The sequence below is a fragment of the Oncorhynchus tshawytscha genome, linkage group LG16 (assembly GCF_018296145.1).
Source record: "Oncorhynchus tshawytscha isolate Ot180627B linkage group LG16, Otsh_v2.0, whole genome shotgun sequence".
Classification (NCBI taxonomy): domain Eukaryota; kingdom Metazoa; phylum Chordata; class Actinopteri; order Salmoniformes; family Salmonidae; genus Oncorhynchus; species Oncorhynchus tshawytscha.
In genome coordinates, this window is record NC_056444.1 from 23,923,972 (window position 1) to 23,948,880 (window position 24,909).

Sequence of the window (24,909 nt, forward strand, 5' to 3'; positions counted from 1 at the left end):
CACCGAGTTAAGCATTGTTATAGAACGCTTGATATATTTTGGATACGTTTCATTTATTTAAAGCAAACAATAGATATCCGTTTTTGCCATTTTCTTTAACAAGGGTATGTGTTGCCCTAACTCAATTCGAGCCCTGGTTTTAACCAAACACACCAAACCCTTCCCAGACACGGAGGTATTTATTTTATTTCAGTGCATGCGACAATATTGGAGTATTTGTTCTTTCCAAAATCAATGAATAGCATAATTGTGTCTGTCAAACAGGTAGGCTTAACACTTATTTTTTGGAATAGGAAGAAATAGCCTCAAATTATATGTCATTCTATGATTATGCCCATAGAAAATGTTGGTGCGTGCGTGTACATCTGCATATGAGTTACAATGTTACAATCACTATGCAGCCAACTGCCTATAGTAGGAAACCGAGTTTCTTATTAAACAATTTGCCACCTGTTATCACACATGGCACAATCCCATAATTGTTACAATCAATAAAAATAACATATTTAACATATATTTGTATATTCCCGTAGAACTGTAAAAAAAAACTAAAAACATATTTTGAGCTTTAGAAAGAAGTGCTTTCATAAATGCATGACGGGCCTCATTTCGCTGGAGAAGTGTAAAATAAGCTCTATGTCACTGATCCAGCCTTAACGAATTTCGTTTATTTACATATCGAATTTGATTGCCCAACATCAGTTTCAGCATTTATTTATTTTCTCTCCAAAAAGTGGCCTCTTTCCTCTTCTGTTTTTTCTCCCAAAGTTACCGGGATGTCACGTGTTCCTACAATACACTTGTAACAACTTAAGTATTACGAAACTTATGTTCGATCAATTAAACCTCACGTAGCAAATAAGCCATTCTTTTTTGTTGACCAAATTCGACGCTCTCATTGGACATCCATTCAAAAACTCCTTGCTTGGTAGGCGAAACAACGAACAAACGCCACCTGCTGGAAGGAGACCCATTTTCCGCCAAATTGGGCCCCTCTTTTCCTCTTCCTCTCCTGGTGATAAGAACAGTCGTTCGCGAAATGCAGCCCATGGAACGATTCGATCTAGAGTTTGAGTTTGTTAAGCAGAGGCTGTGTACGTTTTAGTTTTTACAAAGCTTTGTCCATCACAATATTCAATAATAAATTAATTGCAGTCATTCTTGCACCATGCGATCAATTGTCAATTCTAAACATGTATTTTTTACTCTCTAACTCACAGTCTATTTTTTTGCGCGCATATGACAGACAAGTGGTGGTCTTAGCACGTCTCTGCAATCGAACGACTAAAATGATCCAGTCACGTAGAAAAACGAATCATGACTCTCGAGTCAGTAAAAAGAATCGTTAAAAAGGAATGAATCATTCGCGAACTGCACATCACTACCCTATAGTAACCTCGCCCGTCACTTCCATAAACGACCATCAGTTATGCAGTTAGGCTACTCTGCTGCATCCCACACCGCTGTCAATATGCGTGTTTTGTGGGGTGGATTTATCATCTATTTCATTGCAATTTAGAACAATGGTCCGGCATCCTTTTGCTAGGTAGAAGCAAGCCAGTAGGCTATGAGTCAGAGAGCTATCCGTTTGAACAAAATGATTAAACATGGCATTCGACAGAATTTGCTATGCCTTAGCACCATCACAAACCAGTTGAGTGCTGAACATATTTGAATGAGAGGTAAGTCTCGAGGATTTGTGTCAATTTAGGCTATGTGCGTTTATAATTTAAGCATAGACTATATATATATTATATTAGTTATTCTTTGACATTTAAAGGGAATGCTGCGAACCGCCGAACCGGCCAATGCGGCGTGAACTGGCCCATTCATGTTGTTGTTGGTTACATTGTTTGACATTAACATTATATTGTATCGATTGACTGCATGATCTTTGATTGTAATGCATCTGCCGTGTAATTTCAATATTACATGTTACGTCACAGCAGATGCTGCGATTAATAGCCTACATTTTGTTGGGTGATGATTTGCAAGTAAAGACCATGACATCCAACGTATCGCCACATTTAGCAACATGGTAGAAAAAAATCTGATTTAATATGCCCGACGCAAAATAGGTTTATCTAGAAAATAATGCAAAATAAGTAATAGTTTAATACATTTGCACCAATTGGACAAAATATTGTGGATGTGTTTTTATGTTTTTATGTTTTGTGAACAAGAACCCCCCCCAAAAAAAAAAAAAACTGCTACCATGTGTTGTCTCATTGCTGAAAATGTTAACGTTTCCCTCATGACTGCCATGCACCCTCATACCCCCATTACTTCTTTGTGTGGCCACTCCCATGACTTATTTGAAAATACTTGTAAAAGTCATTTACATGTGCTTGAGGCAGTTTGTTTTAGTTTCCTCTACCTTGTTGAGGCAACCGCATGACCCTGGATGTATCTTGACCTAGGCCTATTCCAACCTATTCCAACAACTGTCATCAGCAGCATTGACACACTGAGTGGTAGTTATTTATTTAGATTTCATAGTGAGGCAAAAACTGTTGCTGAATTGCGCTATGGACACCATTATGCATCAGCTGTCTCTATATGTTGACATTTGACCTCCGACATCTATCTGCCCTAGGAAGCACTGTGTGTGTCTCTGTGTCAAACCAAATCATATAACTGCCCCTGCATGTGTTTCATATGCTGCATCCAGTGGTGTAAAGTAAATAAGTCAAATACTTTGAAGTAGGCTACTAAAGTCGTTTTCTTGGGTATCTTTACTTTACTATTTATATTTGACAACTTTTACTCCACAACATTCCTAAATAAAATATGTACTTTTTACTCCCATACATTTTCCCTGACACCCAAAAGTAATCGATTGTATACAAGTTAAATCATTTATATAATAATTTATTTAAACCCACTCCCCCCATTGGTGTAATGTTAGCTAGAAACCGCAAGTGTCTGTCCATTTAATGAAAAGGCACCCGCAAAACAAAGTTCTAGGAACTTGCATTTGCGTTGTGCATGATCACGAGCAAGGTCATTGTAGCCTATCATTTCTCTTCCCCTGTGAGAACCATGAGCACGGGCTGACTTGGATTTGCTGTGCCGCACCCTGCCAGCAGCATACCTACTAAAGGCTGCACCATGTCCATACATGTAGAAAAAAACAAAGACATACACTGCTCAAAAAATAAAGGGAACACTAAAATAACACATCCTAGATCTAAATTAATGACATATTCTTATTAAATACTTTTTTCTTTACATAGTTGAATGTGCTGACAACAAAATCACACAAATTATCAATGGAAATCAAATTTATCAACCCATGGAGGTCTGGATTTGGAGTCACACTCAAAATCAAAGTGGAAAACCACACTACAGGCTGATCCACCTTTGATGTGATGTCCTTAAAACAAGTCAAAATGAGGCTCAGTAGTGTGTGTGGCCTCCACGTGCCTGTATGACCTCCCTACAATGCCTGGGCATGCTCCTGATGAGGTGGCAGATGGTCTCATGAGGGATCTCCTCCCAGACCTGGACTAAAGCATCCGCCAACTCCTGGACAGTCTGTGGTGCAACGTGGCATTGGTGGATGGAGCGAGACATGATGTCCCAGGTGTGCTCAATTGGATTCAGGTCTGGGGAATGGGTGGGCCAGTCCATAGCACCAATGCCTTCCTCTTGCAGGAACTGCTGACACACTCCAGCCACATGAGGTCTAGCATTGTCTTGCATTAGGAGGAACCCAGGGCCAACCGCACCAGCATTCTGGTCTCACAAGGGGTCTGAGGATTTCATCTCGGTACCTAATGGCAGTCAGGCTACCTCTGGCGAGCACATGGATGGCTGTGCGGCCCCCCAAAGAAATGCCACCCCACACCATGACTGACCCACCGCCAAACCGGTCATGCTGGAGGATGTTGCAGGCAGCAGAACGTTCTCCACAGCGTCTCCAGACTCTGTCACGTCTGTCACATGTGAACCTGCTTTCATATGTGAGGAGCACAGGGCGCCAGTGGCGAATTTGCCAATCTTTGTGTTCTCTGGCAAATGCCAAACGTCCTGCACGGTGTTGGGCTGTAAACACAACCCCCACCTGTGGACGCCGGGCCCTCATACCACCCTCATGGAGTCTGTTTCTGACCGTTTGAGCAGACACATGCACATTTGTGGCCTGCTGGAGGTAATTTTGCAGGGCTCTGGCAGTGCTCCTCCTGCTCCTCCTTGCACAAAGGCGGAGGTAGCGGTCCTGCTGCTGGGTTGTTGCCCTGCTACGGCCTCCTCCACGTCTCCTGATGTACTGGCCTGTCTCCTGGTAGCGCCTCCATGCTCTGGACACTACGCTGACAGACACAGCAAACCTTCTTGCCACAGCTCGCATTGATGTGCCATCCTGGATGAGCTGCACTACCTGAGCCACTTGTGCGGGTTGTAGACTCCATCTCATGCTACCACTAGAATGAAATCACCGCCAGCATTAAAAAATGACCAAAACATCAGCCAGGAAGCATAGGAATTGAGAAGTGGTCTGTGGTCACCACCTGCAGAACCACTCCTTTATTGGGGGTGTCTTGCTAATTGCCTATAATTTCCACCTGTTGTCTATTCCATTTGCACAACAGCATGTGAAATGTATTGTCAATCAGTGTTGCTTCCTAAGTGGACAGTTTGATTTCACAGAAGTGTGATTGACTTGGAGTTACATTGTGTTGTTTAAGTGTTCCCTTTATTTTTTTGAGCAGTGTATATACAGTGGGGCAAAAACGTATTTAGTCAGTCACCAATTGTGCAAGTTCTCCCACTTAAAAAGATGAGAGAGGCCTGTAATTTTCATCATAGGTATACTTCAACTATGACAGACAAAATGGGGTGAGATCTTGCGTGGAGCCCCAGATCGAGGGAGATTATCAGTGGTCTTGTATGTCTTCCATTTCCTAATAATTGCTCCCGCAGTTGATTTCTTCAAACCAAGCTGCTTACCTATTGCAGATTCAGTCTTCCCAGCCTGGTGCAGGTTTATAATTTTGTTTCTGGTGTCCTTTGACAACTCTTTGATCTTGGCCATAGTGGAGTTTGGAGTGTGACTGTTTGAGGTTGTGGACAGGTGTCTTTTATACTGATAACAAGTTCAAACAGGTGCCATTAATACAGGTAACGAGTGGAGGACATTTTGTCTGTCATAGTTGAAGTGTACCTATGATGAAAATTACAGGCCCCTCTCATATTTTTAAGTGGGAGAACTTGCACAATTGGTGGCTGACTAAATACTTTTTTGCCCCACTGTAAACCCTAGATTGCCAATGCTATGTATTGGCCAGTGGGAGGCTTTGAAGCCACCGGTCGGCCATATTGGCACTCCCCAGAAGGATCAGTTCTCCATAGGAATGACTGTAATTCTACAGTATTTCAATGAAGTGTTTAAACAACAAAATTACATGTATGAGCCTTAGGATCTCATCACGGTATCTCTGCATTCAAATTGCATTCGATAAAATGCATTTGTGTTCGTTGTCCGTAGCTTATGCCAGCACAAACCATAACGCCACCATAGGGCACTCTGTTCACAACATTGACATCAGCAGACTGCTCACCCACACAAGGCTATACACGCTGTCTTCCATCTGCCCTGTACAGTTGAAATTTGGATTAATCCTTGAAGAGCACACTTCTCTAGCGTGCCAGTGCCAGCGGAGGTGAGCATTTGTCCACTGAAGTCGATTACTAAGCCGAACTACAGTCAGGTCAAGACCCTGGTGAGGACAACGAGAACGCAGATAATCTTCCCTGAGACATTTCTGACAGTTTGTGCAGAAATCCTTCAGTTGTGCAAACCCACAGTCTCATCAGCTGTCTAGATGGCTGGTCTCCGATGATCCCACAGGGGAAGAAGCTGGATGTGGAGGTTCTAGGCTGGTGTGGTTACACGTGGTCTGCGGTTGTGAGGCCGTTTGGACATACTGCCAAATTCTCTAAAACGACATGGTTTATAGTAGAGAAACTAACATTAAATTCTCTGGCAACAGCTCTGGTAGACATTCCTGCAGTCAGCATGCCAATTGCACGCTCCCTCAACTTGAGACGTGTGGCATTGTGTTGTCTGACACAACTGCATTTTATTGTCCCCAGCACAAGGTGCACCTGTGCAATGAATCTGCTTTTAATCAGTTTCTTGATATTCCACGTGTTTTAGGTGGATGGATTATCTTGGCAAAGGAGAAATGCTCACTAACAGAGATATAAATAAATGTGTGCACAAAATTTGACAAACTTTTTATGCGTATGGAAATTTCTGGGATCTTTTATTTTTAAATATTTTTTGGTTGAGTGGTTAGACCTCCTCACTATGGTAATAACATATAATATAGCACTGGAGTCCTCTAAAATGGAACCCAGGCCAGAGAGAGAAGTAGAGGATGGAGTGTTTTTCAGGAAGATAAGGTATATGTCTAGCCTAGCTCTTTCAGAGATGTACATCTTTGGAGTTCGACACGGAGGGTGGTTGACTTATCCAAAAGCCAATCAAATCAGCCCTTTATGCCAATTATTCAAGTGTGACAGACAGGAAAAGAGTGCAGAGGGAGCCATGACTCCCACACCAACTGCAGTAGCCTGCTGTGGCTGACATGCACTTGTTAACATCAGCCATGATACTGCTTTGTTGGCTGGGACCTTTGTTGTGTTTGAGGGAGCTGGAATTGGAGAAAATCTAGGTGCACTGACTAGGTATATTTGTGAAACTTTGTGTAGGCCCATCCCAAAGTATCACATTTAACAATTCCGTCATCCTTGTTTTGTATAAAGAGTAGTCCTCCGGTGGTGCGTGTATCCATAGGTTATACAAGTAGGTCTAAGTGTAGCAATAGGATAGCCATGTTTTACAGATTCAAAAGTGGAGCATGCCTCTGTTTTTGTTGACATTTTCTCAGTACTAGGCCCACATTGAACTATTTCCATTCCAAGAAGTGTCCAAGTGTTCATAGCCTATATGATATGAATACACACACACACCACTACTAGGGCTCCTTAGTGGCGCAGCGGTCTAAGGCACTGCATCTCAGTGCTTGGGGCGTCACTACAGACACCCTGGTTTGATTCCAGGCTGTATCACAACTGGCCGTGATTGGGCGGCGCACAATTGGCCCAGCGTCATCCGGGTTTGGTCGGTGTAGGCCGTCATTGTCAATAAGAATTTGTTCTTAACTGACTTGCTTAGTTAAATAAAGGTTCAATTAAAAATAATTTACAAATGCTCTTGATTGTAAACCACACTGATTGAACTGGCTCACTGGGAAGGTATTCAGAAGGTATCAGGAGATGTCCTGTGTGAGTGTGTGCATGTGTTTGCTTTGCTTTCTGCAGTGCTGATGAGTGTATCTCTGAGTGGCAGGATCGGGCTGGTTTGCTGCCACACACCACTGCTGAGGCAGAGACGGGCTGTCTCCTGGGTCATAGCCCCAACCGACGTTCTGCTCTACTGATGCTGGGATCTGAGCCCTTATGGTCATGGATTCACAGTGTACTAGCCCATTATCCTATCGACTGGTATAGGCAATAATAATAATGAAGTACATACAGTTGACATCGGAAGTCTACATACACTTAGGTTGGAGTCATTAAAACTCGTTTTTCAACCACTCCACACATTTCTTGTTAACAAACTATAGTTTTGGCAAGTCGGTTTGGACATTTTTCCAACAATTGTTTACAGAAAGATTATTTCACTTATAATTCACTGTATCGCAAATCCAGTGGGTCAGATGTATACATACACTAAATTGACTGTGCCTTTAAACAGCTTGGAAAATTCCAGAAAATGATGTCATGGAGTTAGAAGCTTCTGATAGGCTAATTGACATCATTTGAGTCAATTTGAGGTGTACCTGTATATGTATTTCAAGGCCTACCTTCAAATCAGTGCCTCTTTGCTTGACATCATGGGAAATCAAAATAAATCAGCCAATACCTCAGAAAAACAATTGTAGATCTCCACAAGTCTGGTTCATCCTTGGGAGCAATTTCCAAACGCCTGAAGGTACTACGTTCATCTGTACAAACAATAGTACGCAAGTATAAACACCATGGGACCACGCAGCCGTCATACTGCTCAGGAAGGAGACGCATTCTGTCTCCTAGAGATGAACGTACTTTGGTGGGAAAGGTGTAAATCAATCCCAGAACAACAGCAAATGACCTTGTGAAGATGCTAAAGGAAACAGGTACTAAAGTATCTATATCCACAGTAAAACAAGTCCTTTATTGACAGAACCTGAAAGGCCGCTCAGCAAGGAAGAAGCCACTGCTCCAAAACCGCCATAAAAAAGCCAGACTACGGTTTGCAACTGCACATGGGGGCAAAGATTGTACTTTTTGGAGAAATGTCCTCTGGTCTGATGAAACAAAAATATAATTGCTTGGCCATAATGACCATCGTTATGTTTGGAGGAAAAAGGGGGAGGCTTGCAAGCCGAAGAACACCATCCCATCCGTTTAGCACGGGGGTGGCAGCATCATGTTGTGGGGGTGCTTTGCTGCAGGAGGGACTGGTGCTCTTCACAATATAAATGACATCATGAGGGACGTAAATTATGTGGATATATATTGAAGCAACATCTCAAGACATCAGTCAGGAAGTTAAAGCCTGGTCGCAAATGGGTCTTCCAAATGGACAATGACCCCAAGCATACTTCCAAAGTTGTGGCAAAATGGCTTAAGGACAACAAAGTCAAGGTATTGGAGTGGCCATCACAAAGCCCTGACTTTAATCCCATAGAAAATTTGTGGGCAGAACTGAAAAGCGTGTGTGAGTGAGGAGGCCTACAGACCTGACTCAGTTACACCTGCTCTGTAAGGAGGAATGGGCCAAAATTCACCCAGCTTATTGTGGGAAGCTTGTGGAAGGCTACCTGAAGCGTTTGACCCAAGTTAAACAATTTAAAGGCAATGCTACACTCAATTAGTATTTGGTATGTAAACTTCTGACCCACATGAAAGAAATAAAAGCTCAAATAAATAATTCTCTCTACTATTATTCTGACATTTCACATTCTTAAAATAAAGTGGTGATCCTAACTGACCTAAAACAGGGAATTGTTACTAGGATTAAATGTCAGGAATTGTGATACTGAGTTTAAATGTATTTGGCTAAGGTGTATGTAAATTTCCGACTTCAACTGTAACTGTCATGTGTATACAGTAGAATCATCTGGAGATCAAAACTAACATGCTGTGTTGCTGAGTAGAAAATGTAGGCCTAATTTTAGTAGCTGCATTTTACTGCATGAAAGGTATTGTCTGCATGCATTGATATTCATAATGTGGCAATATGGTACAGAATGAAATAAGAGCCAGAACATCAGGACGTTCAAGGGTGTCCAATCGCAGCAGCACCCAAGGCAGCATGACAATCTCCACAGAGCACTGTGTGTGTGTGTGTGTGTGTGTGTGTGTGTAATGGCTTCTGCTGGTCTGAGCTGGTGCTTGGTTGGCTGGTGATGTTTGAGCCAAAGGCTTATCTGTATGGATCAGTGCTTTCTCTACTCTGCATGGGTCAGAAAGGAAGATTCTACAGCAGAATGAGTCCATCTCTCTACTGTATGGGGACTAATATGAAAGTTGGTGGTTCCTTTTAACATGAGACTTCAATATTCCAAGGTAAGAGGTTTTAGGTTGTAGTTAATAAAGTATTTATAGAACTATTTCTCTCTATACCATTTGTATTTCATATACCTTTGACTATTGGATGTTCTTACAGGCACTTTAGTATTGCCAGGGTAACAGTATAGCTTCCATCCCTCTCCTTGCCCCTACCTGGGCTCGAACCAGGAACACATCGACAAGAGCCACACTCGAAGCAGCGTTAACCATCGCTCCACAAAAGCCGCGGCCCTTGCAGTGCAAGGGGAATAACTACTCCAAGTCTCAGAGCGAGTGACATTTGAAACGCTATTAGCGCGCACCCCGCTAACTAGCTAGCCATTTCACATTGGTTACACCAGCCATTAGGCTGATAGGCTTGAAGTCATAAACAGCGCTGTGCTTGCGAAGAGCTGCTGGCAAAACGCACAAAAGTGCTGTTTGAATGAATGCTTACGAGCCTGCTGCTGCCTACCACCACTCAGTCAGACTGCTCTATCAAATCATAGACTTAATTATAACATAACACACAGAAGTACGAGCCTTTGGTCATGAATATGGTCGAATCCAGAAGCAATCATTTCGAAAACAAAACGTTTATTATTTCAGTGAAATACGGCACCGTTTGGTATTTTATGTAAAGGGTGGCATCCCTAAGTCTAAATATTCTTGTTACATTGCACACCCTTCAATGTTATGTCATAATTACGTAAAATTCTGGCAAATTAGTTCGCAATGAGCCAGGCTGCCCAAACTGTTGCATATACCCTGACTCAAGAGAATTGACACAATTTCACCTGGTTAATATTGCCTGCTAACCTGGATTTCATTTAGCTAAATATGCATGTTTAAAAATATATACTTCTGTGTATTGATTTTAAGAAAGGCATTGGTGTTTATGGTTAGGTACAGTCGTCCAACGATTGTGCTTTTTTCGCAAATGCACTTTTGTTAAATCATCCCCCAGCGTTGCATCGATTATATGCAATGCAGGACACGCTAGATAAACTAGTAATATCATCAACCATGTAGTTATAACTAGTGATTATGATTGATTGTTTTTTATAAGATAAGTTTAATGCTAGCTAGCAACTTACCTTGGCTTCTACTGCAGTCGCGTAACAGGCAGGCTCCTCGTGGAGTGCAATGAGCAGGTGGTTAGAGCGTTGGACTAGTTAACCGTAAAGGTTGCAAGATTGGATCCCCCGAGCTGACAAGGTGAAAATCTGTCGTTCTGCCCCTGAACAAGGCAGTTAACCCACCGTTAGGCTGTCATTAAAAATAAGAATGTGTTCTTAACTAACTTGCCTAGTTAAATAAACTTATTAAAAAAAAAAAAAAAAATAGGCAGAATCAGCGCCCAAAAATACCCATTTCCGATTGTTATGAAAACTTGAAATCGGCCCTAATTAATCGGCCATTCCGATTTAATCGGTCGACCTCTACTTGAGACAATGGAGACATGGATTGTGTATGTGTGCCATATTAGAGGGTGAATGAGCAAGACAAAATATTTAAGTGCCTTTGAACGAGGTATGGTAGTAGGTGCCATGCGCACTGGTTTGAGTGTGTCAAATCAAATTTTATTTGTCACATACACATGGTTAGCAGATGTTCATGCGAGTGTAGCGAAATGCTTGTGCTTCTAGTTCCGACAATGCAGTAATAACCAACAAGTAATCTAGCTAACAATTCCAAAACTACTACCTTATAGACACAAGTGTAAGGGGATAAAGAATATGTACATAAAGATATATGAATGAGTGATGGTACAGAGTGGCATAGGCAAGATACAGGAGATGGTATCGAGTACAGTATATATGAGATGAGTATGTAAACAAAGTGGCATAGTTAAAGTGGCTAGTGATACATGTATTACATAAAGATGCAGTAGATGGTATAGAGTACAGTATATACATATACATATGAGATGAATAATGTAGGGTATGTAAACATTATATTAGGTAGCATTGTTTAAAGTGGCTAGTGATATATTTTACATCATTTCCCATCAATTCTCATTATTAAAGTGGCTGGAGTTGAGGCAGTGTGTTGGCAGCAGCCACTCAATGTTAGTGGAGGCTGTTTAACAGTCTGATGGCCTTGAGATAGAAGCTGTTTTTCAGTCTCTCGGTCCCAGCTTTGATGCACCTGTACTGACCTCGCCTTCTGGATTATAGCGGGGTGAACAGGCAGTGGCTCGGGTGGTTGTTGTCCTTGATGATCTTTATGGCCTTCCTGTGACATCGGGTGGTGTAGGTGTCCTGGAGGGCAGATAATTTGCCCCCGGTGATGCGTTGTGCAGACCTCACTACCCTCTGGAGAGCCTTACGGTTGTGGGCGGAGCAGTTGCCGTACCAGGCGGTGATACAGCCCGACAGGATGCTCTCGATTGTGCATCTGTAGATGTTTGTGAGTGCTTTTGGTGACAAGCCGAATTTCTTCAGCCTCCTGAGGTTGAAGAGGCGCTGCTGCGCCTTCTTCACGATGCTGTCTGTGTGGGTGGACCATTTCAGTTTGTCTGTGATGTGTATGCCGAGGAACTTACAACTTACTACCCTCTCCACTACTGTTCCTTCAATGTGGATAGGGGGGTGTTCCCTCTGCTGTTTCCTGAAGTCCACAATAATCTCCTTAGTTTTGTTGACGTTGAGTGTGAGGTTATTTTCCTGACACTACACTCCGAGGGCCCTCACCTCCTCCCTGTAGGCTGTCTCGTCGTTGTTGGTAATCAAGCCTACCACTGTTGTGTCGTCCGCAAACTTGATGTTTGAGTTGGAGGCGTGCGTGGCCACGCAGTCGTGGGTGAACAGGGAGTACAGGAGAGGGCTCAGAATGCACCCTTGTGGGGCCCCAGTGTTGAGGATCAGCGGGGTGGAGATGTTGTTGCCTACCCTCACCACCTAGGGGCGGCCCGTCAGGAAGTCTAGTACCCAGTTGCACAGGGCGGGGTCGAGACCCAGGGTCTCGAGCTTGATGACGAGCTTGGAGGGCACTATGTTGTTAAATGCCGAGCTGTAGTCGATGAACAGCATTCTCACATAGGTATTCCTCTTGTCCAGATGGGTTAGGGCAGTGTGCAGTGTGGTTGAGATTGCATCGTCTGTGGACCTATTTGGGCGGTAAGCAAATTGGAGTGGGTCTAGGGTGTCAGGTAGGGTGGAGGTGATATGGTCCTTGACTAGTCTCTCAAAGCACTTCATGATGACGGAAGTGAGTGCTACGGGGCGGTAGTCGTTTTGCTCAGTTACCTTAGCTTTCTTGGGAACAGGAACAATCGTGGCCCTCTTGAAGCATGTGGGAACAACAGACTAGGATAGGGATTGATTGAATATGTCCGTAAACACACCAGCCAGCTGGTCTGCGCATGCTCTGACGGCACGGCTGGGGATGCCGTCTGGGCCTGCAGCCTTGCGAGGGTTAACACGTTTAAATGTTTTCCTCATGTCGGCAGGCAGTGAAGGAGAGTCCGCATGTTTTGGTTGCGGGCCGTGTCAGTGGCACTGTATTGTCCTCAAAGCGGGCAAAAAAGTTATTTAGTTTGCCTGGGAGCAAGACATCCTGGTCCGTGACGGGGCTGGTTTTCTTTTTGTAATCCGTGATTGACTGTAGACCGTGCCACATACCTCTTGTGTCTGAGCCGTTGAATTGAGATTCTACTTTGTCTCTATACTGACGCTTAGCTTGTTTGATTACCTTGCGGAGGGAATAGCTACACTGTTTGTATTCGGTCATGTTTCCGGTCACCTTGCCCTGATTAAAAGCAGTGGTTCGCGCTTTCAGTTTCACGCGAATGCTGCCATCAATCCACGGTTTCTGGTTTGGGAATGTTTTAATCATTGCTATGGGAACGACATCTTCAACGCACATTCTAATGAACTCGCTCACCGAATCAGCGTATTCGTCAATGTTGTTGTTTGATGCAATACGAAACATATCCCAGTCCACGTGATGGAAGCAGGAAATGCAACACTGTTTTTTTCACACTCAACTTTTTCCCGTGTGTATCGAGTAGTCCACTGCCCAAAGGACATCTAGCCAACTTGACACAACTGTGGGAAGCATTGGAGTCAACATGGGTCAGCATCCCTGTGGAGCTCTTTCAGCAGTTTGTATAGTCCATGCCCAGGCAAATTGAGGCTGTTCTGGGTGTAAAAGGGGGTGCAACTCAATATTAGGATGGTGTTCCTAATGTTTGGTATACACAGTGTATGCATGCCTTTGAACAAGGTATGGGGTGGCAGGTAGCCTAGTGGTTAGAACGTTGGACCAGTAAACGAAAGGTTGCTAGATCGAATCCCCGAACTGACAATTACAAGGTAAAGGTAAAGATCTATTGTCCTGCTCCTGAACAAGGCAGTTAACCCACTGTTCCTAGGCTGTCATTGTAAATAAGGATTTGTCATTAGCTGACTTGCCTAGTTAAATAAATGCCTTCACTTTTAATATTTAACCTACTCTGTGTTATAGTCTACTGTCAGTCCATATTTACTTACTACCCATATTGATCTACTACAGCGTCTCTGGAACAATTCCTGGGCGACATTCTAGGTAAATTATTTAGTTTATGCTTTGCCTGTACCCTGTCCCTGGCCATATCGTATGTCAGTATAGCCACAAACCTTATATTCTCCACAGCACTTCCTCTGTTGGTGTCAGTATGTCTCTTTGGGCCAGTATGTCGGTTCATTAGCCTAAAGCACCCGTCTTCTCCACTCCCTTAGTTTAGCCAAGCCAAACGTGAGTTCTGTTAAACATTGACTGACTTTGGATTTCACTGACTGACACACATTGAACACCATCACACTGAGACAGTCACACCACAGTCATGCCATGGTGCAATTCAAACGGATAAACACAGGCTGAAGAAAATAACTTTTCTAGGATAAATAGTAGGTGAGTGAAGATCAACTCTGTTGATTTGGATTTATAAGTGATAAGCTTGAGGTTGGGCCTAAAACTTAGTATACTGCCTGTCTACCTAGTTGTATCCACAGTTGTTCTTTGTTTTGCCTATATGTTTTCTCAATGCAACCTAGATGTGTTTTGTTGAATCTATCCAACTGACCGTTCACCTTTCACCCTCTTTCTCCCTTCCTCTCTCTCCCTCCCTCTCTCCCTCCCTCTCTCCAGTGGGCTTAGGCGGCCATGGACCTGTTCAGCCAGCTCATCCTTGTCATCTCGGTCACCAGTTTCCTCTCCTTCCAGTGGCTCTTCCACCGGGTCAGTCCCTGGGTCTCCACCCGTGTCAGCCCTGGCTTCTTACGCCTTGCAGACAAGCAGAAGGTGGAGTGGAACTCAAGGTATAGAGCAACACACACTGATAATATACTTTGTGTCAGCACATTAATGCATACATTTTAGTGGATGTAGAATGGAGTCTTCGTCCATATTTCCATAATGGGCACACTTGGTTAATGTTTTCGAACGTATCCCACAAAATTGTGCGTCAGAATATTTACAGTAAAATGTCGACAGTCTGCTGAGTTGTTCATTTGTCGTCCAGTTGTTTTACAGAGTTCATGACTTAATGTGCCGCCATATCTCACCAGATTTACTAATCAAAATATCGGACAAAAATACACTCTTATCACACCGCATGGTACACTGTGTACCATGCACAGTTATGATATAAAATCCTTATGGTGCCTGTTATTATTATTATTATTATTATTACAACTGTCCATAGTAGAGTGTACTGTATACTGCAAAGCCACAGCTGTCTTGAAGATTACAGATTACCCTCAGATGACCCTGTCTGTGAAGGTTCTGTAGTGGTCTCGTCTTTCTCTGGCAGACTGGCAGGGAGATGTTGATGTGGGTCGTTACAGGAGGAACACAGACCTGGCTCACAGTAGATACAGCCTAACTGAGTCCGCCTGGGCGCCTGATTTACTTGACAACCTGTCTAACTTTCTCGACTGACTGCCTGGCTTTCTGCCTGTCTGACTGCCCGCTTGCCTGTCTGACTGCCTGATAGCCTGCCTGTCTGAGTGACCCCTAAACGGTGTTTAATCTCCTGTTCTAATTGGGCTGAATCTGTCTGCCGGTGGCCGTGCAACCAATCAATTAATTCCACCTGCACTGTGCACAGGAACGCTTAATCTGCATCACTTATTAAAGTGTTTTTTCACAGATTTGACCAGGGGTGTGTGTGTTCTTTTAGGACAGTGTCCACGCTTCATGCCCTTGTGGTGGGACTCTTCTGTCTCTACATCCTGCTCTTTGATGACGCCATCAATGAAGACCCCGTCTGGTGAGGACTCTGTCGCTTTGTTGAAGTGCATGATGGAACCAGTGTGTTGTGTACATACTATTTACCCATTTGTGCTTTGTCCTGTCTTTTTCTGCCAACAGGGGAGATCCCACACTTGTGAAGATAAATGTTGGCGTGACAACAGGCTACCTCATATCTGGTGAGAACAAAGACACTTTAGTCTCATACCCACTTGCAAAGGTCCTCATTCACTACAGGACGTCTTGGCAATCCCTAGCCACTCTTCGGCGACTTTGGCAAAATCCGTTTTGTTTTGCCCTTTTTGTCTGTACCAGAATTTTTGTTGTTGTTGCATTTCTTAACACTTTTGTTCACCTTGATGTAATATCTTCTGTTTAATATTGTGTTGTTCTTTTCGTCTGTTCCCAGATCTGCTGCTAATATTTTACTATTGGAAGGCGATAGGCGACAAGTTTTTTGTAGTGCACCACCTGGCAGCGTTATATGCTTACTACTATGTACTGGTGAGTTCCCTATTGTCCAATAGCAGAACATGCAGGCAAGATGGGAAAGAGACGACTAAAGGTGAACAGCTGTGCCATGTCATGCTGGGTGATTGTGATGACAGGGCCGGGAGATTGGGTGTAAGGAGAGCGCTAACGCGTGAACATAGTTCTGTTCCTATTAGCTCTGCTAGGACTCTGCTAGTGAGAACATGTGGCGCTAGCCTGCCGGCACTATTTTCACCTTTTTCTAATGCATCTCATTAGCTAATCCTCAGCTGTTGAATATATGTGTATGGGAATCATTAGAATAGTATAGGGCCATACTGTTGGCTTGATTAGTATATCATTCACCCAGGACCTGGACTCTTGTGATCTCGTAAAATGTGATAGCCTATGTGTTGGAAGTTATTGGGAATTGCTTTCGTTGGTAATGTTTTGTCTCACATTAGGGATTGTGATTGAGTGTGAAAAGGGTTGAGGTTATGATACAAGAAGTGTGCATACATTTTGGTTAGGATGATCATTGGGGATAGTTTGGATTGAAAGAATGACTGATATGTTTGTTGATTGTCGGGTATTACCATGCTTAATCGGCACTGTCTAGTCAAGGAACATGCTTCTGTGTCTGGACAGTGACAATGAACCTGGTTATAACCACTGGTTATAATGGTGAAGCAGGTTGTATGCCCAGCCATCCAGGACACTGCTGTTCACCCTTGGTCTGTAGCCATCCAGATCACCAGGTTCTGTAGCTCATTACAATGTTGGTATTTTTTGCATGGAATGCTTAATGATGGTATTGGCCGACACCCTCCTTCCCTTCTTCCTCACCTTGCCGTTAAGTCCTGCATTTATTTCACTGATCCCTCAGCCTTTTATGGAGCTGGACTGAGCTGAGCTGTGCATGCCTCCATTTGTCCGGGCATTCCCAATGTTGGTGGAGGGGTCTCCAACTACTGTGCATGCCAAAACAATGGTACTGCCTCTTACTGTTTTGTGGCAGAGATGAGCTCTGCCTCCTTTCTCTCAAACTCTTGTCCTCTGCCCCACTATTTCCTAAGCTGCTTCTTCCTAGACTGTTATGGCAGAGGACCCTTGAGAATAACTGAAATGTTGATGATAATAATAACACCTTGCCATGAATGATGCTTAAATGTGTCTCGTCTGTGAATGTGTCCTCACTGTAATGCTTTAGCTCTGTGAGGGCTTGCCTACTTAACTTCAAGCCTCACGTGTCTCTGTTTTAAGAGTGGCCTTGTTTCAAACCAACCCATAACCTTAAATCTTTCTACAATAAGCTTAGCTGAGTTTATCCCTTAGCGTTGTATGCAAATTGTATTCATATCCAACTTGAAGGACAAAAATGTACAGTGTATGCATTGCAAAGCTACTCTGAGGTACAATGCATTTCAATGTACATTTGAGAGAAAATGTGAAAGTGTACATAAAAATAAAAAAAAAGGCCATACTGTCACTGGACACTCACGACTGCTTAGCACAGTCATGCTTGTTATTACTTAGCAAAATTCAAAAACCAAGTAACTTTGGGACATACTATACACATTTGCTACAATCTGTTCAACTTAAAAGCCCTTTATAACTTGTTATACTAGTTGATGGATTTTACTTTTTTATTCTGGCTTTCTATCAAAGCTGTTAAGTCAGTATGTTGTTAATTTGGTGACTATTATTAATTGATCCAGCTGTTTTATGTAGATTATATTAGATCATTGTAAAAACAATAAGGCTATTATACCCAGAACAAGCAAACTAATTCATAGGCTAATATTTGATTGCTGTTTGATTTCTAAAGCGCATGTTATCAATGTTGTTGCTTCTTTATGCTTCTAACTATAGTTGCACCTTTCTCTCTAATCTGTCTGTCTCATAGAGATAGATAAGAGGACTCTAGTGCCCAAAAGCCAGTTTAAGAATGGGCAGCGCCATTAAGGACATTCAACATTTTGAAGTAGTCAACTGGGTGGCACTTCCTATGGGTTAGGGGATCAGCCAATGAATTATACTTGTGAGCAAACATTCCATAATTGCAGGTGGCAGTAAATTGCCAATGTTGGTTTTATACCTGTTCAAACAACCCACTCCAGGTGGCAGTGTGCACCCTTTCCATTTGTTTACCAACTCATAGAAGTGGTAAATTGACTACTTCAAAATGGAGATGGCCTCAATGGCGCTGCCCATACTCTCACATACGCCGTAATGGGCCAGATACAGAGTTGCGACCTGTAACTTTCTCTATGGTCTGTCTCTCTATCCTTTGCTAATACGGTCTCTTAAAATAATATAGTCTCACAATTACCAGCAAAACATTCATGCAAAAACTACCCAATTCAAATTAGGTTGTGTAAAATGTAAACGCTTAAGATCAGGCCTGACTCCTCGAGACTGAATCCTTCCTGTCTTGTCTGCTGTTATTGCCTTTGTGCTACACTGAGCAGATATGACCTATCTGTCCAGTAACGGTATGGATTTACCAGTACCTAGAGGTCCTAGCATGGAGATGCTGGGAAAGTTGATATCCTCTCTGGTATAACTTGAACCATGTCCATATCTTGAGAGTAAGTATATGCCACGTATGAACTTTTGTTTCAGTCTTATAAGGTAAGTTTCCACTTTTGGTGTGTGCTATTTGGATAATCTTGCCCTGTGTTAAGCCTGAAATACTAATAGGATATGGAAATGAGACTTGTTTTTATGACCAGATTTGTATACCACCCGGAAGAGAGCGAGCTGATACCAGCCCTTAGATCATACCAGCACTCATGTCCGAGGGTGATAATATAGGGTCGATACCTTCCTATAACAGCTTGTGATTATAAGCATCGCTCTTATATGCATGGCTAATCATTGCTCATTTGGCTAGTAGCTGAATGTCAAACCCTGGCTGTGCGTGCACACTATGTTGAGCTTTACTTAACAATATGCTATTAGAAATGTTGCCAACCCATTCATGTTGTGTGTGTGTGTGTGTGTGTGAAGGGACTGTGATTTAGCTGTTTCACCGACACCGTAATTTTACTGAGTCACTAACTTCGTGGTTTTTTTTTTTGTCCTGGAACCTCATTGCTGTCATCGTAAATATACCCTCAGTGATATGAATGCGCACTCCGTATATTGGGTTCTACTGAAGATGAAATAAGAACACAGACTACGTAAATGTGGACCCTTGAAAAGCCTGAAGACGTTAGCTGTGTCTCCTGAAAAATAGCCACGGAGCAGACCTATAATCAGAAAGTGATTTAAATGATTACATTTTAGATCCAAACCCCTCCAAAATGGCTTCTTAATTAATTCGAAAAGTTCAGTATGGTAAAAGTGAGATCTTAACTCGTTTCCCCCCAAAAAATGTTTTACCATTATCATGTGTTCTTTTGTTAATGATGTTGGATCCATCTTTCTGTACACACATGGTGTGAAGGCCTCCCTTTAACTATACTGATGTGATGTTTGATCAAATGAAAGCATTTTGAGTCCCTTTCTTTCCTGTTTCATTGTTTCTCTCCATTGTCCTCTTTTTACCCTGTTCTTCCAGGGACACGGAATGTTGCCTTATTTTGCTAACTTCCGTCTGCTTGCAGAGTTCTCCACGCCGTGTGTCAACCAGCGGTAGGTAGCAGATGTATATAAACTCATTGAATATGTCTATGGTAGGTACCAACCACACCAAGGCCTGAGTTTAGACAGGACAGTGACACTCATGACCAATTGGCTCAAAAGCCCTGCAAAGCAGCTGCTGAAAAATAAACTCTATTCATTTGTTAAGTAACTGTCCAGTGAAAATCTCACTTAATATTCTTCTAACTCACACCCAAATAATGTTGTTTACTCATCCTAAAACATAAACTCCACCTCAAACTTGATTCTCAAACAAATTGTTTAAATGCTTTCTTTTTCCTCATAGAGGATGATGTGAACTGGTCGATCAGCGGTATATACGCCCACACCATTCTGTTGTTGGGGTACGCCCACACCATTCTGTTGTTGGGGTACGCCCACACCATTCTGTTTGGGGTACGCCCACACCATTCTGTTGTTTGGGGTACGCCCACACCATTCTGTTGTTTGGGGTACGCCCACACCATTCTGTTGTTTGGGGTACGCCCACACCATTCTGTTGTTTGGGGTACGCCCACACCATTCTGTTGTTTGGGGTACGCCCACACCATTCTGTTGTTTGGGGTACGCCCACGCCATTCTGTTGTTTGGGGTACGCCCACGCCATTCTGTTGTTGGGGTACGCCCACGCCATTCTGTTGTTTGGGGTACGCCCACGCCATTCTGTTGTTTGGGGTACGCCCACGCCATTCTGTTTGGGTTACGCCCACGCCATTCTGTTGTTTGGGTTACGCCCACGCCATTCTGTTGTTTGGGGTACGCCCACGCCATTCTGTTGTTTGGGGTACGCCCACGCCATTCTGTTGTTTGGGGTACGCCCACGCCATTCTGTTGTTTGGGGTACGCCCACGCCATTCTGTTGTTTGGGGTACGCCCACGCCATTCTGTTGTTTGGGGTACGCCCACGCCATTCTGTTTGGGGTACGCCCACGCCATTCTGTTGTTTGGGGTACGCCCACGTCATTCTGTTGTTTGGGGTACGCCCACGCCATTCTGTTGTTTGGGGTACGCCCATGCCATTCTGTTGTTTGGGGTACGCCCACGCCATTCTGTTGTTTGGGGTTACGCCCACGCCATTCTGTTGTTTGGGGTACGCCCACGCCATTCTGTTGTTTGGGGTACGCCCACGCCATTCTGTTGTTTGGGGTACGCCCACGCCATTCTGTTGTTTGGGGTACGCCCACGCCATTCTGTTTGGGTTACGCCCACGCCATTCTGTTGTTTGGGGTTACGCCCACGCCATTCTGTTGTTTGGGGTACGCCCACGCCATTCTGTTGTTTGGGGTACGCCCACGCCATTCTGTTGTTTGGGGTACGCCCATGCCATTCTGTTGTTTGGGGTACGCCCACGCCATTCTGTTGTTTGGGGTACGCCCACGCCATTCTGTTGTTTGGGGTACGCCATTCTGTTTGGGGTACGCCATTCTGTTGTTTGGGGTACGCCCACGCCATTCTGTTGTTTGGGGTACGCCCACGCCATTCTGTTGTTTGGGGTACGCCCACGCCATTCTGTTGTTTGGGGTACGCCCACGCCATTCTGTTGTTTGGGGTACGCCCACGCCATTCTGTTGTTTGGGGTACGCCCACGCCATTCTGTTGTTTGGGGTACGCCCACGCCATTCTGTTGTTTGGGGTACGCCCACGCCATTCTGTTGTTTGGGGTACGCCCACACCATTCTGTTGTTTGGGGTACGCCCACGCCATTCTGTTGTTTGGGGTACGCCCACGCCATTCTGTTGTTTGGGGTACGCCCACGCCATTCTGTTGTTTGGGGTACGCCCACGCCATTCTGTTGTTTGGGGTACGCCCACGCCATTCTGTTGTTTGGGGTACGCCCACGCCATTCTGTTGTTTGGGGTACGCCCACGCCATTCTGTTGTTTGGGGTACGCCCACGCCATTCTGTTGTTTGGGGTACGCCCACGCCATTCTGTTGTTTGGGGTACGCCCACACCATTCTGTTGTTTGGGGTACGCCCACACCATTCTGTTGTTTGGGGTACGCCCACGCCATTCTGTTGTTTGGGGTACGCCCACGCCATTCTGTTGTTTGGGGTACGCCCACGCCATTCTGTTGTTTGGGGTACGCCCACGCCATTCTGTTGTTTGGGGTACGCCCACACCATTCTGTTGTTTGGGGTACGCCCACGCCATTCTGTTGTTTGGGGTACGCCCACGCCATTCTGTTGTTTGTACGCCCAAAATTCTGTTGTTTGGGGTACGCCCACGCCATTCTGTTGTTTGGGGTACGCCCACACCATTCTGTTGTTTGGGGTACGCCCACACCATTCCAACACAGAAAAGCTGCTTTTTAACATACTTTAACATATTTGTAAGGAAAAATTATTTCACTCATATTGTAATTATAGGTCATATTTCATACAAATCTGGAATCACTGGACAATTACTTTCATATAATGATTTCAATATATATATATATATATATGAATTTTTTGTTTTTATGTCCATCTGTGATATATATTTATATTGTTTTAAGCCCAGAGTTGTGTTAACTTCAGTTTTTCTCCTCCTCTACTTCATTGTACTGACTGTCTTTTTTCCAGCTGGTTCTTTGAAGTGTTAGGTTACTCCAAGTCCTCCAAGCCCAACATCGCTAATGGGATGGCCATGGCCATTGTCTTCTTCCTGGTTCGCATTGCCGTCATGCCCCTCTACTACAGCCGCATGTGGTCCGTGTATGGCACCGAAGCCTTCTACCGTGTCCCGCCGGAAGGCCGCGCTGCCTGGATCATCTCCAGCATCTGTCTGGATGTCATGAACGTCATGTGGATGCACAAGATCGCCCGCGGCTGCTACAAGGTCATGCGCTCGGCCCGACGACACAAAGTGGGGACACAGGAGAACGGAAAGGCTGAATAAAAAGCAAGAGGATGGTTGATGTTATGGGTAAGGAGAGTCCATTGAACCACTGTCCCCTTTTAGTGCACAATTGGATTAGTAACTTTACCTGACTGGGACTACTGTTTCAGTGTCAACTAACTTACAAAAAGCTAAGTCTTGCACCGACTGAACTTTATGGTAGTAGACGCAGGACATTGATGTGGACAAAGGGGCAATATCTTGGGCAGTGATGTGTATCATTGCCTCTTAGCAATACTTCCTGTGCATGGCAAATGTATTTTTCTGTTGCATTTTATCACAAAACAGCGTGTCTGGGATGAAGTCCGTTTTTCCCAAACGCTTCACCAAGTCAAACGTTTACTGCTTGTTCTAGACCATAGACTCAAATGTGTGAATGGTCCTGTGCTCCCCAAAACAACTTGAAGTACCTCCCTTTCATTTGGATTTTTATATAAATTTGAAGTCGGAAGTTTACATACACCTTAACCAAATACATTTCAATTCAAGTGTATATAAGTTTAGGTTTCTCACAATTCCTGACATTTAATCCTAGTAAAAATTCCCTGTCTTAGATCAGTTAGAATCACCACTTTATTTTAAGAATGTGAAATGTCAGAATAATAGTAGAGCGATTTATTTCAGTTTTTATTTCTTTCATCACATTCCCAGTGGGTCAGAAATTTACAGACTCAATTAGAGGTTGACCGATTATGATTTTTCAACGGCGATACCAGGACAAAAAAAGCCGATACCGAATAATCGGCCGATTTTTAAAATGGATTTGTAATAATGACAATTACAACAATACTGAATTAACACTTATTTGAACTTAATATAATACATCAATAAAATCAATTTAGCCTCAAATAAACAATAAAATGTTCAATTTGGTTTAAATAATGCAAAAACAAAGTGTTGGAGAAGAAAGTAAAAGTGCAATATGTGCCATGTAAGAAAGCTAACGTTTAAGTTCCTTGCTCAGAACATGAGAACATATGAAAGCTGGTGGTTCCTTTTAACATGAGTCTTCAATATTCCCAGTTAAGACATTGTAGGTTGTAGTTTATTATAGGACTATTTCTCTCTATACCATTTCTATTTCATATACCTTTGACTATTGGATGTTCTTATAGGCACTCCAGTGTAACAGTATAGCTTCTGTACCTCTGCTCGCTCCTACCTGGGCTCGAACCAGGAACACAATGCCAACAAGTGCTGTTTGAATGAATGCTTATGAGCCTGCTGCTGCCTACCATCGCTCAGTCAGACTGCTCTATCAAATCATAGACTTAATTATAACATAATAACACACAGAAATGCGAGCCGTAGGTCATTAATATGGTCGAATCCGGAAGCCATCATCATCATCTCAAAAACAAGACATTTATTCTTTCAGTGAAATACAGAACCGTTCTGTATTTTATCTAACGGGTGGCATCCATCAGTCTAAATATTCCTGTTACATTGCACAACCTTCAATGTTATGTCATAATTATGTAAAATTCAGGCAAATTAGTTCGCAATGAGTCAGGCGGCCCAAACTGTAGCATATACACTGACTCTGCGTACAATGAACGCAAGAGAAGTGACACAATTTCACCTGGTTAATATTGCCTGCTAACCTGGATTTCTTTTAGCTAAATATGCAGGTTTAAAAATGTATACTTCTGTGTATTGATTTTAAGAAAGGCATTGGTGTTTATGGTTAGGTACACGTTAGAGCAACGACAGTCCTTTTTTGCGAATGCGCACTGCATCGATTATATGCAACGCAGGACACGCTAGATAAACTAGTAATATCATCAACCATGATTACGTTTAATGCAAGCTAGCAACTTACCTTGGCTTCTTACAGCATTCGCGTAACAGGCGGGCTCCTCGTGAGGCAGGTGGTTAGAGCATTGGACGAGTTAACTGTAAGGTTGACAGATTGAATCCCTGAGCTGACAAGGTAAAAATCTGTCGTTCTGCCCCTGAACAAGGCAGTCATTGAACAAGGCAGTCACACGGCAGTCATCCTAGGCCATCATTGAAAATAAGAATGTGTTCTTATCTGACTTGCCTAGTTAAATAAAGAATAAATAAAGGTG

The 24,909-nt window shown here is 43.4% G+C and overlaps 1 protein-coding gene across 2 annotated transcripts; it reads left to right on the plus strand.

Moving 5' to 3' along the window:
- Positions 1-1,399: 1,399 nt before the first annotated feature.
- LOC112215540 (TLC domain-containing protein 4-B-like) lies at positions 1,400-23,445 on the plus strand. Of its 2 annotated transcripts, none has more exons than XM_024374635.2 (7): positions 1,400-1,682; positions 14,737-14,906; positions 15,770-15,859; positions 15,961-16,019; positions 16,250-16,344; positions 19,877-19,950; positions 22,522-23,445. In XM_024374635.2, the coding sequence occupies exons 2-7, from the start codon at positions 14,752-14,754 to the stop codon at positions 22,835-22,837; spliced, it is 789 nt and encodes a 262-aa protein (XP_024230403.1). In that variant the 5' UTR covers positions 1,400-1,682; positions 14,737-14,751; the 3' UTR covers positions 22,838-23,445. The 2 variants fall into 2 exon arrangements, with proteins under 2 accessions (XP_024230403.1, XP_024230404.1); XM_024374636.2 differs by lacking the exon at positions 1,400-1,682 and adding an exon at positions 14,392-14,499.
- Positions 23,446-24,909: the final 1,464 nt, after the last annotated feature.